The sequence below is a fragment of the Acanthochromis polyacanthus genome, chromosome 5, assembly GCF_021347895.1.
Source record: "Acanthochromis polyacanthus isolate Apoly-LR-REF ecotype Palm Island chromosome 5, KAUST_Apoly_ChrSc, whole genome shotgun sequence".
Classification (NCBI taxonomy): Eukaryota; Metazoa; Chordata; class Actinopteri; family Pomacentridae; genus Acanthochromis; species Acanthochromis polyacanthus.
Genome location: NC_067117.1, coordinates 16139681 through 16159814, shown reverse-complemented (window position 1 = coordinate 16159814; position 20134 = coordinate 16139681). Strand labels below are relative to the sequence as shown.

The 20134-nt window shown below is 40.0% G+C and overlaps 2 protein-coding genes across 9 annotated transcripts in view; one reads left to right on the top strand and one right to left on the bottom strand.

The window, feature by feature from the left end:
* Positions 1 to 473: 473 nt before the first annotated feature.
* sumf1 (sulfatase modifying factor 1) lies at positions 474 to 5781 on the bottom strand. Its single transcript, XM_022217842.2, has 9 exons — positions 5371 to 5781; positions 3381 to 3554; positions 3201 to 3275; positions 2136 to 2218; positions 1865 to 1987; positions 1649 to 1763; positions 1310 to 1423; positions 1152 to 1211; positions 474 to 887 (listed from the first exon to the last, which is right to left on the bottom strand). The coding sequence occupies exons 1-9, from the start codon at positions 5632 to 5634 to the stop codon at positions 786 to 788; spliced, it is 1110 nt and encodes a 369-aa protein (XP_022073534.1). The 5' UTR covers positions 5635 to 5781; the 3' UTR covers positions 474 to 785.
* A 251-nt stretch (positions 5782 to 6032) lies between these two features.
* The window catches only part of LOC110960961 (inositol 1,4,5-trisphosphate receptor type 1), a 79534-nt gene continuing 65432 nt past the window's right edge, over positions 6033 to 20134 (top strand). For 7 of the 8 annotated variants that reach the window (XM_051948814.1, XM_051948813.1, XM_051948817.1 and 4 more), the window contains exons 1-3: positions 6033 to 6241; positions 7027 to 7141; positions 10087 to 10157. In XM_051948814.1, the coding sequence (XP_051804774.1) occupies positions 7050 to 7141; positions 10087 to 10157 (163 nt within the window). In that variant the 5' untranslated portion in view covers positions 6033 to 6241; positions 7027 to 7049. The remainder of the gene's footprint in view (positions 6242 to 7026; positions 7142 to 10086; positions 10158 to 20134) is intronic. The other variant, XM_051948818.1, reaches the window with a different exon arrangement.

Genomic DNA, 20134 nt, shown 5'->3' with positions numbered 1-20134 from the left:
TCAAAACTGACTAAATCTGATTTACACAGTGTGCACCACCATGACAAATCCTCATAGACCAAACAAATAGACAGACAGATAGATAATGAACATGTGCTGCCCCCTGATGGATACTACACATTATAACAAAATATTAAGCCTGTTTAATATGACTCTAACTAATCAAAGCTAATTCTTACATATATAAGGAAGTATATTTTATTTGAAGGGCCTTTTCTAAAAAAAATTTGGGCCATTAACATACATATATATAAAAAATAAAAAAATAAAAGGCAAATGGGATTTCATGGGACCCAATGTGTCCCCAAAAATTATACTATTTTACAGTAATTTTGCAGAAACATTACAGTGTCATTATAAATTAAGAATTTACTTTTCTTATCTCAACGAGTCATATGACTGATGAGGACAACCTCTAAAACTGACAAGAACACATTGGTCTTTGTTCCTGAAAAGCTCTTGGACCCCAGCAGTTACTTAAAATTGCATTACCTTTATTAATATCTCTACACCTCTGATCAAAGGTAGCACAACAACAAACTACAAAACTTTTATGCTCACTTCATATGAAAAAGTTTGAAAAAATATAAGTTAAAAAACGCAAGACATCTGGAAAAATCTACAGTAATGGAGCACATTCTTTGTCTTTAGATGCAGGGTAATGAGATGGCAGCAAAATGATTCACCATCAGATTCAAATACTCATGGGTTTCACTCTGCATTGAACACTGAGCTTAAGCAGCAGCTTGATTAAGGAAGTCTGTGCTCAAGACAAGCAGTTCAGGTCATCGTTGCTCCTGAGAAACACAGCGAAAACCAAGATTAGAGGCCGAGCTGTCCGGAGTGTTCTGGCTTCGAGCCGCACATCGGTATCTGTAGCAGTAAGACTGCAGGAGGACAGACAAGAAGAGAGGAAATCGAGTCATTTTTATTGGTAAACTGGTTTGTTACTGATTTGTAGTCAAGGGCAATGTTGTGTGCCATGGCTAAAGCCTTTTTTGCATCCAATTAGCTATATTCCCATGGCAACCAAACTGGAATGGCATGTTAAAAAAAAAAAAAAGAAAAAAAATATATGTGTATGTATATATATATATATATATATATATGTATATATAAAATGCCTCTAAAGCTGGTGTTTTTTTTTTTACCTTATGGCACATATATGAGCCCCCCTTCTTTACTTTGTCCGTGCCTGACTGAGGACCCACCTGAAAGAAACAAATGAGGAGAGAATATTCAAATAAATAAATAAGTAAATAAACTCATGACAGTCATGGAGAAGAGCTCAGATGTAATGTGGTATTACTGGATTATTTTGCTGGTCTGTGGTGTGATGCACAGTCCACCAGTCTGAGGTCCATTCCCATGCATTTCCCACCATGTCGTACAGACCGAAACCGTTAGCAGGGAAGGACATCACCTGCAGGATACGGAGGCAACATGGTCACATTAATGTAGATTCTGCATGTGACTCTGAGGTAATGTCCAAGAACTGACTCATAAATACAAATCAGTTAGTGTGTGACCTGAACTTAGAGTTAGTCTCCGTCTCAGTTGTTCTCCACCTTAACCTGAAATATGACACCCCCAAACACAGACACACATACAGCTATGGCATCTCTTTATCCTTCCTGGTCTGTCTTACCGGTGAAGTTTTCACGTAGCCATCCTCTCCAGAGTTGTGTGAGGGAAAATCCCCCTGCCAGAGGTTGGCATAGTGTTGTCCTTTTGGGTTTAACTTGTTTCCCCAGGGGTAAAGTCTACAGGAGGTATAAAGAAGTCAATTTCAAACACACGATGTAGACCACCACACATGCACAAGCTAGACGGCATATTTTGTCTCACTAGTACAAAATCTTGCCTGTCTTTCAGGCCACCCTTGCAGGCAAACTCCCATTCTGCCTCTGTAGGGAGCCTCTTGTTGGCCCAGGAGCAATAGGCAACAGCATCAGCCCAGGAAACATGTAGAACAGGATGGTCCAGCCTAAAAGAACAGGTTTCAGGTCACTTGCAAGGTTCCAATATAAATGAAAGATGAGTAAAGGTTTGCTTCAGGATGACCATTTGCCCTTAATGCAGCGTTTTCTTCAATACATTTAGAGGCTTTCTACAGTGGCAGAGCATTTTTCTACCTGTCTGTGATGTTGGAGTCGGGACCCTCAGGGTGCCTCCAGCTGGCTCCTTTGACTGGAAGCCACCAGGGGGCAGCAGCTACCTAATAACAAAGTAAAAGTGGTCACACACTGATGTTATGCTTCCGGTTTTCCCTTACAAACTCCTTTTACGGTTCACCTAAAATCATCTCGACAGAATTGCAGTGGTATTAATGATCGCCACTGCTGCTGCACTAATGGGTATACAACATCTTCTCAGCCACATGATCAAGCTGCACATGACAGCTGAGATGAAACAGCAAATTCCCTGCTGCCTGGCTTTCGTCTGTGAGAGGCCCGTTATGCTCAGGCCCCTTACAACCAATCTATTAACATTCTCAAGACTCTTATATAGCATAAATATAACTCTTCACGTCCATCTAAAGCTACAGCGCTTGTGACTTGAAGGTGGTACTTTGAGGGTTTCCAGATAAATGCAGAGAGTGCATGTATTACTCTAAAAAGGTTCAGCTACATCATGGTTGTGGGAAGATCCGAATTACATCACGAACAAAAATAGGCACAATAAAATTTACAGATCAAAAACGCTGCCTTACATGGCCTGTGGACCATTTTATATCCATTCTGATGAAAAATTGGAAATGGGATTATTTTATTTCTTAGATAAATAGATCATTATGAAAAATAATGATTTAATATACAGTATATGCAATATCTAATAATTCATTATTAAAATAAATACCAAAATCTGTCATCTTTGTTGCATTCATGGTACCCTCTATCTTTACATGCCTTCAAAGGCCCGCTGCAGAGAATCATCTCGACATCATGATACTGCCACCACCATGCTTCACGGTGGGGATGATGCGTTTGTGAGGATGTAGAGTTTGGTGTCCACCAAACATAGTGTCGAGTGATGGCCAAAACTCTTAATTTAAGTATCATCAGACTGAAAACTTCAACGTGACTCGAGTCAAGAATTGTTATGAGTTCTCTGAAAAGCAATAAACTGGCAGAACCTCCAAGGGGGGGTGAAAACTTTTTATAGGCACTTTGAGTCAACTGTTGAACAAACATACTTACTGCTTGAGTAATCTGACTTTTAACTGGCTCACTCAAAATCCCCTCAAATACAAATGAGTCTCCAAATTTCTCTGCCTGAAACCATAAAGATAAAAATACTATGAGCAAAATGGCGTAAGATTACAACAACTGTCAGAAAATATGCATGGGTTAATCTTTAAAACAGTAACTATGTGATACCTCAGTAACATAGCCTGTGGAACTGGTGAAGCTCTGGAAATGTTGGTTAGTAACTTCCTGGATGTCCATGTAGAAGGGGTCCACGTGCACCCGTCTCTGGGGACCCTCACCATCTGCAGGGATGCCTGGGTCATCTGTTCCCATCAGAAACTCTCCTCCAGAAATCCACACCATCTGTAAGTAGTAAATAACCTTACATGTCATCTATAGTTTTTAAAAGCTGAGATACTATCCTATCGATATATTATTTTTTTTGGAAAGAAGAGTCACAAAATTAAAGGATTCTTTAAAAAATAATGGATATTTCATCTGACGACAACACACTGACACAAAATAGTCCTGAAATCATATCATCAGCAATAAAACATATAAACACAACGTGTAATCAACAGCACTGCAATGTTAGATAATTCATACTATTATCTATGGTACTGATCGCACTCTTGGTAGTTTTTGACAATGTTATTTCTGTCTTACATCATGGCAGCTGACGTCATTGAGCATTGTGCAGAGCTTCTTATCTAATATTGCCTGAGGTTTTCCAAGACACAGGGACCTGCTACACCCTGAGCTGCCTCTGAGGTAGACAGCTTTGCTTGAAAACCCTCAAAATAGCCTCAACTGTCTTTAAACAAGGCTAGAAACAATCATGCAGTTAGCCTCTTGTGGTTTACACTGGAATATCAAGCACATTCCCAGAATCAGCAGTGTAACGTATAAATAACAACAATACCAATATTTACAAATAAGGAAATTAAAATTGGATCCTAGTCTACTCACAGCAACCATAATGCCACAAACATGTATTCATTTTCTTTTGAAGCAGTGTAAAGAGCTGCTGGAGATTCATTCACAGGAAACAGAGGCTCACCAGTCAATTAAATGCCTTTCTTCAGTGTCAGAGTTCTCATATTTACAGCATCTTTAATCACATTCAAGCACTGCCACACACTACAGAGGGCTAATATTAAAATGAGCAACTATAGTGCATATCTGGAAAGAAATGTTGCTACTTTTAGTTTTAAAAGACCCACGGTGCTGATCCACAGACCCATGTTGCTGCTGATTGGCTGCAGTGTCACTTCCTCCATGCGTTTCTATACACTAGAATAGCTTTATTGTCATCATACATTGGGGCATGATGAAAATATCAATATATAGCATGTGATTCATTTTGTGTCTCGTCTCCTCCGTAGTTGTGTTTTGTCTTCTCTGTAGGCATTTCTGGCTCTGCACCGGTTTGACCTGGTCCCACCAATCAGTCCAGTGTTCTCTTTTGCTTGCTCTTCATTTGTCTCTTTCTTTTCCCTTTCTCCCTCCCCACCACCCCAACTGCTCGAGACAGATGGCTGCCCTCCCCGAACCTGGTTCTGCTGGAGGTTTCTTCCTCTCCACTGCCACCAGGGTGCTTGCTCATAGGGAAAATTTGGGTTTGTTGGGTTCAGGCCCTTGTCCTTCAGCTGCAGGTGGACTGCAGAGTCTTGTTTAGTCTCCCTTAAATACAGATCTGAGCACTCCTTGCTGTATTTGACTACATATAACATTAGCATGTGTTTGGGTGTTTTATCCTCAGGGTGAAATAGTATTTGTCTAGGAGTGTTGCTAGCCTTGAAATGCACTCGTATATTGTAAAAGGAGAAAATCTCTCTCAGTTTCTCAGACACATGGGCTACATTTACAATAACAATGTTGTTCTGCCTGTTCTTATTTTCTGCCTGTTGAAACCTGAAGCCACTTGGATCAGAGTTGAAATATCTCCAAGAACCAAAGAGCTTACTGAAGCTCCTACACTACATAATAGTGTAGGGTCCACGTAATATTTACATTACTCTGGTTGTTTAAAGACACTTCAACAAGGCAACATCCTGCTTTCAGACTAGACATGGATATTTTTACATGAAATCTTGCACTTATTAACTTCTTTCCACACCCTTATTTCTCCTCTATCCAATCAAGACAAAATAATAACATGGCAGGAGTCGCAGCATACCTGACTGTGTATCTCCTTCTCATCTTCCTGGACCTCAGGCGTCTTCTCATTCGCCTCTGTGGAGTATTTCACAGCTGGATCTACGGTCGGCGTCTTGTCCTCTGCACTAGCACTGCCACCGGCTCTCTTCAGCTTGTCACAGCCGCAGCCTGCTGCTCCCTCCGGGGCTGTGAGCTGCCCCTGCTCGGCCCCGCATGAACCGTGCCCACAAACCACTCCATTCACGCATAAAAAGGTGAAAACTAGGGCTAAATAACGCGCCATTCCTCGCTCATGTTGTTGACACGCTCACTTCCGCAAAGTCACGTGGTCAGTCAGCTGGCTGCATATGGCGAAAGTTTAACTATTTCCTGCACAATTTGAATGTTTGTTGTATTTCTGTTCATGTACAGGAAGTAACTGCACGCTGTGGTTGTAAATATGCAGCTGATAGTTTTTTCATGTGAATAAATGACTTAATTCAAAATCTTACTTTTTAAATATTTCTTGCACCAGAAACTGCTTTATTTTTTCCCACATCACACCAGCCTAAATGTAGACACCGCAGTGGGAGTGATAGTAGAGTTCTTTAGTGGTAGGATGGGACCACATGGACATCATTTCCCAGCTATCAACACTACGGCCGCTTGAGAAGAAGAAGAAGAAGAAGAAGTGGCAGGGAGCCAGGCAGCCCAGCTAACCAGTGCCTGCCTCAGAGAGCGGAGAAGCGACGGGCGCGGAGAGGTGTCAGAGAGCCGTCAAAAAAACTGGATTATCACGGTGTCTGTCGGCTGGATCTCACCCCTAGCCCGGCGGAGAGGAGAGCCGCAGTCATGTTGTCTTAGCTGGACCCAGAGAGGAGCTGAACACCTCAGCAATCACCGCAACCGAGGTAAAGTTGAGCGCACAACTTGTAGCCATCCTCTCTCCCGATCTGTATCTTCTCGCAGCGGAGAAAAGAGATTTAGTGTCCTTAAATGGTTAAATCTGAACCACAGTGGCTTGCTGGCTTTAAGACAAAACAACGCACAAGCAGGACTCCTGTAGTCGTTTGCTGTGAAGCTCTGAGAATCACTGCTGGCGTTTAAACACTGGACGTGTTTTCTCAAGTTGTGTATCTGCAGTTAAATAAACAATCCGGTGGAGATGACCCGCGCTTGTGCTGTACTGCTGCAGCCCAATTTGTCATTCATGTTGGCAGTTTTAGGCTCAGACCTGACAAACTGTTTATTTGTTGGGACGTTAGTGCTTCACAAACGAGCAGAGCTGGCAGTGCTCGCATATCAGCCTCAGTGGTGGTGACCTGTTGCAGGTGCACAAACCTGCAGCTCCTAATCATTAACACCAAACAGGTTCCAGTCACATGCAGCAACAGCAGAAGCAGAGAATTTGCCTGTCCAGCCGCTTCTATGCAAATCTGTGCAGCCACACAGTGGATTCTGTCCAACTCTCAGGGAACTCTGTCCTCTTAAACTCTGTAGCGGTGAATGTATGTGAGTGGATGTCAAATCTGCAAAGGGATCCATGCACAGTGTTACTGAGGCTGGGATTTACAGATCAATATCACAAGTGTCACCCAGATAGATCACTTCTGTGGTATTAAACTTCTGCACAACACTATGAGTTTACTTTAGGCTTTTCATCTGATTTTTCCCCCCATATTTTCCTCCTCTCTAGGTGCTCCCTAGTTTTTGTCAAACATGTCGGATAAGATGTCCAGCTTCTTGCACATTGGGGACATCTGCTCCCTGTATGCAGAGGGATCCACCAATGGTTTCATCAGCACCCTGGGGTATGTACTGCTCACTGGCCTGCACATTATGTATGTGAGCCCACTTCACACTCTTCTCTGTGCAGTTGAGCCATATTGGGAAGGAAGGAAATCACACACACAGTGGTAACCATTTCTTAGAATATATAATCTTTAGAGTTTAATCCTTTGCTTGTTTGTGTGCCTGGTGGATGTTTGCTCAGTTCCATCAGTCCCAAAATGGGATCGAGCAGTTAAGAAGCGATAGCTAACCATCATTTTGGAGTTTATCCCACAAACAAGTCCGTGAGAACAGTGGGAAGCCTTTGAGGGGGCACTTTATCCACGACTGACCCCGCCACTGATAGTGCTCAGAGAAAAGGAAATGTAGAGGCGGCTCATGCACAGTTAAGGATAAAGTTTGTGAGAGTGACAGGAGTGGATGTGGAGGGTGGAGCGACAAGAAAAACACAGTGAGATGCTGCTAATGGTAAAAACCTTATTTACAAGCCACTCATCCACCTACACAGTCACAGGAATGTTGCATTGTTTTCATCCATCAGTTCTACTTCACATAGGAAACACAATAGAGCCGGTGCTGATTTTCTACATGTAGGATGCATATTCATCAGCACTCCGCCTGTAGGGATGGCAGAATGGCCTAATGCTTGATACACTGGCCTTAAATAAATCACAAAACAATAATAATTCACATTTAACCTTTCCTCCTTTGTTCTACATGTAAATAATGCAATAAGTTGCGGTTTGCATTAATGTGTTGCTGGTGTAAACCACACAACGTTCAGAAGAAGGTGAATTCTTTGTGCCTAGCGCTGGTATCGGTATCAGGGCTATCAGCTCAGTGTCCCGGACCTCCCCCCCTCCGGCTCATGAAAAATGGAATGACCCACAGCAAAGACTGAGTCACTATAGAGACATTGTGGCCTTTTCTCGAGTTCAAGCTCTTCCCACATTCACACACACACACACATGCTAGAAGCACACTTATTTACAAAATTGTCAGGGCAATTTTTGGCCAGGATCCATCTTGTCCACGCACAAACACCAACTCAGCAGCATTCTCCAGATCATCAGCCCTTTGAGGAAGAAGACACCACGTTAAGAGGAGAAAAAAACTCTGTGAACATCAGAAGTTCTCCACACGAGCAGCATTCCTGGCTCCTGTTTGGTAGCATGAGCAAATCAAAGGTTAAAAATGCCGAAAATGCTGCGTTGTACAGTGAGCCTGCAGCAGGACCTGTGCTGTTTGTGCAGAGGTGTAACTAATAACCTCCTGTTAATGACTGACCACACTGAGAGGGATGTTGACATAACATGCATCATCCACACCTGCATATGACCACATGCTCATCCTATACGGTACCTTCTTATATACGCTGACTTTTTACCCAAGTCTAGAGCTTTGTTCCTTGAGGTGTACAGGCAGCAGGAGCAGGCCGGTCTGTTTGGACAACTGCAGACATTCTTCTGGAAAAGGCCTGAAATGGATGTGGGATTTGGCTTGTTTCCAGACAAGTGTTATTCTAAGCCAGTAAAAGCTAAATTTGTCACCAGAAATTCCAGTCTGCCCACTGGTCATCTAATCCAGAATATGTCTTTGTTTTATTGTGGGGGGGGGCGCATGCTGCAATTGTGTCACTAAAAGTGGGAAATGTCTATCAAGTTTTTTACACTCAGAAGCTTCTGCTGGGAATGCTTTGCTTTGCCCAGTTCTTTGTTTAACACAAACTCGTTTACATGCACATATGACAGAGATCCAGTTGTACAGCTATGCTTAGTTTTGTGCTGAAAATGCAGTCCGACTGCTGTTTAATTTGACTATCAAAATATTCAAAAACAAAAGTGCTGTTCATTAATGAAGTCATTTATCATACAACCCCGAAAACCTCTGGCAGGTTTGAAAGCCATGTTTTCTCACCATGATGGCATCGTTTATCAGACATAGAATCTGTACAAACGGAAAGAATCCTTGGATTCTTCACTTTTTGGCAGTTTGTGAATGTACCATATGTGATGTACAGTTCCATCATGAAAAAACATTCCAAAAATAAGCTTTGAATTTAGATTTTTCACTTAAATGTCATTGTAAATTCTCACCAGATCCCGGAAACCCCCCAAAATACTGCACTCCTTGTATACAGATGTTCAGAGTTTTCAGATGAACTACAAACTGTGTTTACACAGAAAAGAGAGGCGATGACAATAGGGACTTAAAGGAAAATGAAACAAACAACATCAACAAAATAAATGCAACATGGCTTGAAGATATCATACAGAGGAGCAAGTTGTCAATAAGTTGACGAAAGATACAATCAGCAAGGTGATAAATTATTCTAGTGTTAATGTGCAGAGCAGTGTGAAAAACGTCTAGTTCTTTGTACAAGTTGTAAAGATGTAAGTTAGTCTAGTCAAATTGCTGATCTATAGCATGTTGAACCCCTGTTTTTTCCAGTATTGCTAACATCCTTGGGAAACTGTTGTGCATGTAGATTCTAATTTTTATCAAAGTTTGTAAAGCTAACAATAAAAGACATTCCACTTTCAATTTTTTTCCTTCTTTAGGACCATTTGCTTGACTGCTTAGGATTCAGAGAATTCATATTTATTTATTTTTTATTATTTATAAAATAAATACATTTTGAATTAGGACGTTTTTGATTTTCACTACATTAAATAAATGAGCAAACACAGTGTGGAGATGATCAAATTGAGATGTGTCTAATGAAAAGTTATTAAATAATTTATATTTTCTATATTCATTAACTATCTATAAATATCAAAATATAATATATATATATATAATTAGTGCTGTCCATTTTTTATCTGAACAACTTTTTTGCCATCATGTCATGACTGGAAAATGTCACACAAAACACTGATATCTCATACATAAAACTCAGTCTACCTAGTTAGAAAGTTTATGTGTGTGTTGTACCATGTATGTAATAATGTGTCCGTGTTTGCAGCTTGGTGGATGACCGCTGCGTGGTCCAACCTGATGCTGGAGACCTCAACAACCCTCCGAAGAAGTTCCGAGGTAAGAGGAACAGAGTGAACTCTCCTCTTCCTCCTGACAAAATAGCATTAACTTCTGTCTGTTTATACTGTGGATTGTGTGAGAGACGCTGCTGAATGTGTTATGCTGTGTTTCTTTGGTGACAGCCACAATATCTCAACCCTCTGGACTTCAAACAGGCCTGCCTTTGTCAGTGTTAATAGTGTGTGTGTGTGTGTGTGTGTTCATGCATCCCTGCATGTTTTTCTTAGCTGCTTGCAGGCACACATCTGTGGAGATAGAGGCAGATGGACAGAATCAGCTCTGATGCTGATTTGTTGTAAAACAACACATTTGAGAAGATGCTTTTTAAATTAAAGCCTTGAGCTGTTTCTTTGGGTGAACTCTATTCTTAGCTCCCTTACAGGATGTGGAACTCATGACCCTCGGTTCTCAGACTGGAGGTTTATATCCCTGGGGAGAGGCCTGGCTCTATATTGTACACAGACTATGAGTGTATTGAAGGCCTGTGTGGTTCAGCTTTCACTGATAATGTAAGAAATAGAATGAAGGTGCATTTTTAATCTCTGCTGCTGAGTAAGAATTTGACTGAAAAATGCAGCCTTTTGTAGCTTCATTATGTTGAGTAGATTTGGAAGGCGTATATTTTAGAAAAATGCCGGTGTTAAATGCTTGCTTTTAATAAAGTTTTAAAGTCAAAACTCTCCACTACATGTTAAACAGCTTAAGAACTATATAAGCTAATTCTGTCTTCATTATTGTAATCACAGTCAGCAGCAATTTTTAAGAGGACAACTGATCAGGTCAAGTCATTGTTGTGCAAATATTTCATTCAGTCTGTGTTTCCAGATTCTTATTAGTAAAAAATTGCTGCTTTTCTCTGTTTATACTAAATATTTTTGAGTTTTGGACAGTTGGGCATCATGTGACGCTGTTGGAACTTGTTAAAGGCTTTTGCTCTTTATATTTGCTCTAATTTTCATACCATGGCTTTAATTTAGGAAATGATTGTCAGATGTCTTAATAATTTAAAAAAATTAATCATCACTTCCAACACCATGTCATGGATTGTTTGAAGATTTTTGCACTGTTGCTTTGGAGTTTGTAAATTGCTGCTAGAGCTGCAATAACGTACTGACATTTTTTTCACCATTTTCAGACATTGTAAAGACCAAACACCTGATCTGTTAATCGGGAAAATCATCAACAATGAAGTGAATCGTTAGTTGCAGCCCTACTGGCCACACACTTCTTAGATGTTGTATATTGGCCTTTGATTTATTAGTCGGCTTGATTGAAGTCTTTCAGTTTGGCTTTAAAGTGTGTTGGATCGCATGCATTCCATGTGCGCACACTCACATTTTGCATTTGGGATGATATCTGCCGTCTCAAGAGTGTAAAGAAGATTGCACAGCATTTAGAAAGTAGAGAGCTTTGATCTCAGCAATGAGCGGCACAGTTAAGCTTTCAGTGGGTCTCTAGTGTCTCCGGACATGTTATCTCCCCCCGGAGACAATCACTGTCAGCAAGATAAACACAGAATACAGACCGATACCTCTACCAAAGACCAGTGTCTGCCTCTTTCTCTTTGTCTCTTTTGCTGAGTGCAACTGTCAGGTTTATTCTCTGGACTAAACTTGGACTGAGTGTCCCATTCACACCATCCTCACCACTTAGCTGAGCGTCATCTTTTATTCAGTAGTTCAGTTAGTTAAAAAGATGTTAAAATCTGAGAGCAAGGTGCTAGAAAAATGTCAAAAATTATTTCAAATTATAGAAAACTAAAACCAGAGGAAAAAAATAAGAAGTTGATTACAGTGTAATTTTGTGCTCAAACATTGCAAAAGAATTAACTATTAGTTGTAAAAATACAGATTTTTGATGTGGAGGTTCTGTAATGTTTGGGCCTATCTGATTTTAGAGTCAATTTGAAAATTGATACTTTCTTCTGTGATTTTACAAGTTATTGTCTGTAATTTACCAAATCTGAGAATTATTTCTCATTTGTCAGTCCTTAATATACATGTATTCTCTTTCAAAAAAGCAAATGTCTGTAATATCATAGTATTTTTGTTAACTTAAATACTGTTAAAAAATTAATGTCATGGTAAAATACTAAGAAATGAATTACCATTTGTTCAAACTGAGACTTTTGATGTGGACATTATTCACAGTTTTGGTCAATTCTTTTAGGTTTACAATGTAAATGAATGTAAACAAATATTTTTTCTGTTATTTTAGTAGTTACTGTCTTTAATTAAACAAAACAAAGAAAATCTGTAAAATAATAGGAAATAATAATAATAAAAATAGTAAATTGTCAAAACAAATAAATCATTTTACGTTGTGTATCTGCCCCTGCTGTGAATGTCCTGACTGACTGATAATGAAATGTGATGATTGAGCTGGACATGGGCAACATATGTGCATCTGTAGGCCATGGTCAGTCTAAACCACTTGTGAAATGAATTAGAATAGTTAGTTTGACTATTTTCAGCAGTGCGCATGGTTTTAGTGAGGGAGCTGCTGCTGGCTCACTTATCTCATTTAATCTTCCATCCTCCCACACTTGGTTTTCCCTCGACCCACTCATAAAACTCATCACAAAGTAAAGTACACTCAAACGAAACGTCTTGTTTTGAATCTGACCCACTGCAGGACACCAAGTGTTTTTCCCAAATTTCAAATTAAATTGGAGCATGCTGAAAATACATGGTACAACTGTCTTTCTGCTTTTCTAAAATGATTTATTTTCAATGCTGTGTAAAATTAGAAAATAATTCTTATCTCTACAGCATGTTGTACATGTTCTATGACTGCTGTGAAACTGGTGCTGGTAACTCCTTCACCATGTCAGCTGGTGTTGACCAGAAGAGGCCTTAATGCCACTGTGAGAGCTCTGGATGTCCACTGGACAGCAGAAGAAGGTGGAAATGGGTAAATCTGGATGTTTATGCAACTGTAGAAGGTTACAGTGAAGCCATGCATGATCTGTGATGTAACAATAATATAATTTTGAGGGAACGTACCCATGCTGTCAAACTAGAGCTTTAAATTAAAGGGAAATTTTACCCTTAAAGGTCAGTTTACTTATAGTGTAGGTTGCTATTTTGCCTGTGAAAACAGTTGTATAGTGGCTGTTCTGGAAAGGTTTTGTCAAGTCTGACAATATTACAACTTATTATAATATGAGGGTTATGTTGGACTTGGGGGACTGTACATTTTGTAACAGTGGCACAAAGCTGAGGTGTGCAGACTGATAGAAATCAGCAAGTCATTCTACAGACAGGGAGGATCAGCTGAAAAAATGCCTCTGGTCTGTCCCATACTGTGGACTAAAACTCTGGATATCTTTGGCTCTGCTGCTTCAGTTTTGATCTTCTGTTTATAATCTGTATGAAGTCTGGCAACTTTACAAAAGTGCAGTTTCTGGAGTACCCTTCTTAAAATGAACAGTGCTTATTTTATCATTGCTCCTCTTGCTTTTAAACCGACTTGTACGCTTTTGCAAAGATATGTTTGGTCCTTTTGTAAAGAGAACTCCTGGAAGTGAATACCACAGTTAATATTTGCGTTCACTGAATGCATTTTAGGGCACCTGCAGATGACTTCACACAAATTTGTGAATGTTTTTTGCACAGCAGGCCTAATAACTTGTCAAACACAGGTGTAATTGATGGCATCAACAGTGGCTACATTCCATTAAGCTGTGTCAGTTGCAGAACCCCGGTCTTGTGCTCGCTTGCTAAGACACTTAAATGAGACAAAGCCAGTGTTATTATTAATTCAATCAAATGTGCATCCCAAGACTATACGACTTGTATAGAATATATACTTAACAGAAATAGACCTTTTCACAGCAGAGATTTTTATAAGTCACAAGGAAAGGCACCTCTGTTACTGACAGTTAACAGTGACTCAGTTGTATTTAAGTGAACTGCACCAGATTCCTGAAACTGAAGCAGATAGATGAAATTTGACCATTTTTGTTTTTGTTCTTGACACCCATGCTTTATCGTGACATGTCAAAATATCTTTTGTTTGATCTAGTTTTTTCAAATTAATATACAAGAAAATAACACCTAGAGTACACATACAGTAAGATGGATGTCTGTAAAAAAAATACTTTTGGGTAATTCCTACTCATTTCACCAAATTTTAAATTCAGTTCACGCCTGACCGTCTTATATTTTTTTACTGTGAATACGTATGTTAGTCAGTGAAACGTGTAAAAAAAAGTTTGCGTTTTTTTTTCTTCGCACCAATTTCTGAATCAGTATTTGCAATATCATAACTTGAGAAATAATGTATTTAGAGTCCTGATTTTTGGTAGGCTCATTGATATCTACATATGGTCTTGAACTGTATAGCCCTGCTTTGATAGAATAATACAAACTAGTTATATGATGGTGTTAAAAAATGTCAATGTTTCTGTCTGCTCTGATATTCTACCATAAACCATAACCATAAAACCTGTGTTTGTCACCCAAAGAGGCAGATTTTTTCCTGCAATGGACACTGATAGGAGCTTTGAAAATTCAGAGCATGGTTCCAGTCAGAGGCATGCTTTATGAGAAGAAAACTATGAAAATGATGTTTTTTGCATTTATGGCCATTATTAAAAGTAGCTAGCAGCACCTTTCATTCCTTTATTTATTGTACTGTGAAACATTAGTGTGTAACAAGACCATGTTAAGACTTTTTAATGTGCATTTTAACTTCTCTGAGTAGACTTAATTATGAACCACGATTACCATTAATCATTGCATGCTGACTCTGAACTGAGCTGACAAGGCATTTTTTTATGTTTACGTTCTATATGTGCATTAAAACACATGCTAATGCAAAGCTGTGATGAGGCCATATTAGGAGCTTTATCTCTGAGATGTCCTCTCAATTTTTCATCCCTCAAATTATTCTACAGCTAATGATTTAAAATGATTTATTTGTGGCTTAATAGGGCTCTGGGCTAGCCTAGCCGCGCTACACAACCCACAGCAAAGAATTTAATTCTCTGCCAGGGTGGGTCTAGTTACCATAGACATATATAGGTAGACGCCTCATAGGCTGTCGAGAGACGTGCTTGCAGCGCCGCCATCTTGGACCGGGACCAGCCGAGGCAGCGGTGCATAGAAGTCTATGGAGGAGAGAGGTACTGCTGAATCTAAAAGTGGAATTATTCGCCGAATTTTGAACCGATTGCCAAACTGTTTGATTTTTAGAAACGTCACACGTGTAGCTACTATACAAGGTGCTCGGATATTTTTTTACAATGCTGGTTTTGCCACTCAACACTTAGATGCCGGACTTCTGTTCAGCCTATGGATGCTCTAATGAGCGCTGTAAGGAAACAAGAGCTCGTGGGATTACTTTTCACATGTAAGATGTATGTAAGGAATAATATATTGTTAGCAGGTTGTCATAGCTAGAGTGAAATAAACGCCGAGAAGACGGATAGAACCCCTCAGCTCCGTGTCTGGCTTCTACCCATGATCTAACCAGCTCTCTACATCATCCTGTGTATTACACAGCTGCTTACCGGTTAAATAACTAATCTGAGACATTTTTTGTTTAAAATTCGATGTTATGAATCTAGCGTTCCTAGCAACTTACTGCAGTAATTGGTGGGTTAGAATACAGCATCTGATTGATCTAATAGCCCTGATTTATGATGGAACTATTTTTGTTGTAGACAATTCTTTATCTCTGGCTACTTTTCTCACATGTTTAAGCTTTCCCAAAGAACGTGATTTATACACGTGACATAATAGTAATAATAACAGTAATAATAATGATAAAAATAATAGTAATAATCGCAGTAATAATAGTAATAATTGATATAATATTAAGAGTAGTAATAATAATAATTATTATTATTAACAGTAGTAATAATAGCAGTATGGCAAAACCTGCATTGTAAAGAAATATCCGAGCACCTTGTATAGTAGCTACACGTGTGACGTTTCTAAAAATCAAACAGTTTGGCAATCGGTTCAAAATTCGGCGAATAATTCCACTTTTAGATTCAGCAGTACCTCTCTCCTCCATAGATGTCTATGCACCGCTGCCTCGGCTGGCCCCGGTCCAAGATGGCGGCGCTGCAGGCACATCGCTCGAGTGGGCAGCCGCAGTCAATGAGGCGTCTACGTATATATGTCTATGCTAGTTACCCTCCATAAGGAAGCTGGATTCTCCTAAAACTGGCCGGACCAATCACCATGAAGTGTAGAGTCAGAAGGCGGGCGTAACGAAGTGACGACAGAGGCGTGACGATTCTGACAAACAACCAGCGCACAATAAACAGTTATCTTTCGACTCGGCTTTGGGTCCGTGTACGTCGCCGTCATTCTATTTTCGATTTGGGGTCAAAACACCAAAAACGGATAACGGCCGTTTCCCGTTTTTCGTTTTCAAAACAAAAATCGGAAAACGGAAAACCAATCCGTTTTCCGATTTTCTTTTTTCAATAAAAACGGATATCAAAAAACAAATTAGAAGTTAAATTTCATTTTTTGATATCCGTTTTTTATTTTTTATTATTTTTATAGCCCAATATTACAAGAGTTACCCCAAAGAGCAAGCAAATCGGGTACAATGGATTTCACTGCTGTCTTATTTATTCACAGGACTAGCAGGGTGACTTAAGAAATAAATGTAATAGTCAGAACAGCACTGCCGAAGCGGTCTATCATAATTGCATGCCTAGTTTTTATATACTTTGTGAACAATCTCATCCACTATATCTGACTGTCATAGTAATAATGTGAACATCGCCACCTTCTGGGTGCTCGAGCTCAGAATACACAATTTTCAACATTAAATGTTCTTCCAGACTGGATCATTATTTGGCCGCAAAATGATGACCGGCTACCTGTCATCAAGAAATGTCAAGGCTTGTGAGGGCAGGGTTAAGGGTAAGATCCCTGCATGGACCCTACCACCAAGCACGTTAACATGTAAGAGAAGCACTATGTGTTTGTGCAGTTTAAAAACTTCAGTGTACCGCCGGCGGTACACCTACTAATTTGCAAAGGAATTTAAAGAATGTCCGAGGGCTGCAAACGTGAGTATATAAACACTATACGCTGATGGAAAGCTTAGATTCTCATGAATCCGCCGGTATAAACCACTTTCAGATGTGATTACCACAGCGGGTAATATAAACACATTTGTCCGACAAACAACGAATATCCATCCATCCGTTCTCTATACACGGCTTCAACGTACACAGCGTGACTCACATTTCCGGGTTCATTATTACACACAGATGAAAATATTCCACAAAAAACGGCCATAATCCAACCTTGGACATCCAGACAAAACAAGTCAGTAAAATATTTTGTCCAAAACATGTCTTGAAGTCGGTATATTTACCAAGAATAGGTCGTTTTCAAGGAAATGCACCTGGCGATGCCCGTCCAATATTCCCTGTATGTCTCGTCATATTTTTTATTTAAAAATAGAATATTAGCGATTTTTTTGTACTGAAAATGGCTGGAATTGACTGCAGCTTAAAGGGTTAACAACATTTATGTTTTGATTTGGTTCTAGGAGAGTGGGTCCGTGTACGTCGTCATTTCTGATGTTTGTCTTGCAAAAGTGTAGTTAGAAAACGGATATCAAAAAATGAAATTTAACTTCTAATTTGTTTTTTGATATCCGTTTTTATTGAAAAAAGAAAATCGGAAAACGGATTGGTTTTCCGTTTTCCGATTTTTGTTTTGAAAACGAAAAACGGGAAACGGCCGTTATCCGTTTTTGGTGTTTTGACCCCAAATCGAAAATAGAATGACGGCGACGTACACGGACCGCTTTGGCCACAGCCCTGAAAGATTTGAAGCTAAAATTCAACTTGAAAGATAAACAAAGGACGGCACTTAAGTGTTTCATTGAGAAGAAAGACGTATTTGGACTTATGCCGACGGGATATGGCAAATCCTTAATATACCAGTTGGCTCGGCTGGTTGGGAAGCTAATGGGACTTAGCCACAATCCGCCGGTGCTCTCGGAACTACGTCAGCCTATTCGTTGCGTTGATTGGTTGTATACCTACCCAATTGCTGCAGAGGGATTTGATAGACAACCTTTTAGCCCGCCTCCCTCCCTGTCGAGCTTCCCTAGACCCTTGTGCCGTCAGAAACATGGGTTTAGCATGGCTAGGCTAGCTCTGGGCCACTCTTACAGCCCACTGAGGAAGTTGGGGAAGTCGCCATACAAAACCCGTGAGAAGTGTGAAACATTATTAAAGCGAACAAGAAACGGGGTTTTTAGGGTTAAGCATCCACAAACACAGTCTGGATAAGTCTGCTAACAGATCTGGATTATTTTTTCTCCAAACGTCGTGGGGTATTGCTCAATTCGAGTCCTCCCAGTGTCTTCTGCAGACCAAACGCTTTTCTGTTCCTCCTCATTTGAGAGGTTACTCAGCTGTTTAAGGGAGAAACAGTTGTGCGGTGATAACCCTACTACGTGGACGCTGTAAAGCCAGATGAGCCATGTCCACTGGGTCATACTGTCACTGCTGAGGTATGCTCAACATTTCCTTCTAATGTAAACACAAGCACCCCCCCACACAATCCACTCTCACTCATGTTACTGTCTGCAAACACAGAGACATCGGCCTTGCTTTGCGTTTCACCTGTACAGTATCTGAAATGCTGCTCGGAGTTCAGCAGAGTGCACTGAGCAGCAGAGACAGCGCTGTAACAATGCTTTGCGATATCCTTCTTCATTGCTGAGATTTATTCTCTGTCATTCAGCTATTTGGATGTCAGACCAATTGTCTAAGTTGAAGTTGCTGTGGTGGCAGCTGTTTTTGCTTGTATGTAGAAGCTGATGTGTAATTTCAATGCTGCATTGTTCAGATGTCATCCTCTTTATTAAACCATCAATCATCGTCCTCACATATTGACACAAATACTTTGGGTGGTGTATTGTTGCAAAATGGTCATAGCAGTCACTTTTTTCTAAAGACTGAATAATGGAAATGCACATTTAAGCCTATTTAAGCATATCGAAATAGCTATACAGCTATATAGTATTGACATACTCGAATGTAAATGCATGTTTGTAATTGGTAGAATTAGATGCTCTTAGTCCTTGTGCATCTATGTAGAAACCATCCATCTGTTCATTATCTATATACCGCTTAATCCTCATTTGGGTCCCGAGGGGGGCTGGAGCCTATCCCAGCTGACTTAGAGTGAAGGCACCCTGGACAGGTCACCAGTCTATCACAGGGCTACACATGGAGACAAATAAGCACACTCACATCTACAGACAATTTAGAATTAGGCCCAGGGTCTTCAAGCTGTGAGGCAACAGTGCTAATCACTGACCCACTGTGCTGCCTATATAGAAACCATATTTCAATTAATAAAATATTTCTGTATTTGTGTCTAATGTCAATAATCAGGGCTTTGGAGGGAACACTAACCTGTCACGTGTCTAGTTGACTTGAGCAACCTGTACTCGTATAAGTATGTTTGATCACTTGTTGATACCACGTTGACCTATTCCGTTATCGTTTTTTGACCCATTTCCACTTTAAAGTTGAGTTTCTGACTGGCTCATGTGTTGTAGAATTTCAGGTGGCACATTCAAAGGCAGCTGGTGCTTTTATACTTGTATGATGTACAGCTTGTATCGATTTTATATTTTTAGATAATGTCAACAGTGGATGACAGTGTTGGTGTTATGCTTGTCAGTCTACCAGTGTGAACTGATAGACTGAAAAAGCTCTTCAACTCTTAGATAGACTAAGATGAATTTAGATTTAGCTAGTTGGGCTACACTCAGGGTAAATCCGAAATACTTTAGCAATCAACTATTTTTTGCTCCACTCTGAGGCTGAGTTTTTAGCTTTTTGTCAAATGTCTGGGGACTGTATATGTTGTTGTGGAGCTTGAAACAGTAAACCATCCTGCTGAAGGAAGAATCCCGATGACTTTGGCGATGTTTCTCTGCTAGCAGCTCATTTTTGTTTGTGCACCAGCATC

Coding starts and splice junctions, on each gene's coding strand:
- sumf1 (XM_022217842.2), bottom strand. CDS start 5,634: ATGGCGCGTTATTTAGCCCTAGTTTTCACCTTTTTATGCGTGAATGGA. Junction 2,219..3,200: donor AAAGTCAGATTACTCAAGCA/GTAAGTATGTTT, acceptor CTTTGTTATTAG/GTAGCTGCTGCCCCCTGGTG. Junction 888..1,151: donor GCTCATATATGTGCCATAAG/GTAAAAAAAAAA, acceptor GTCCTCCTGCAG/TCTTACTGCTACAGATACCG.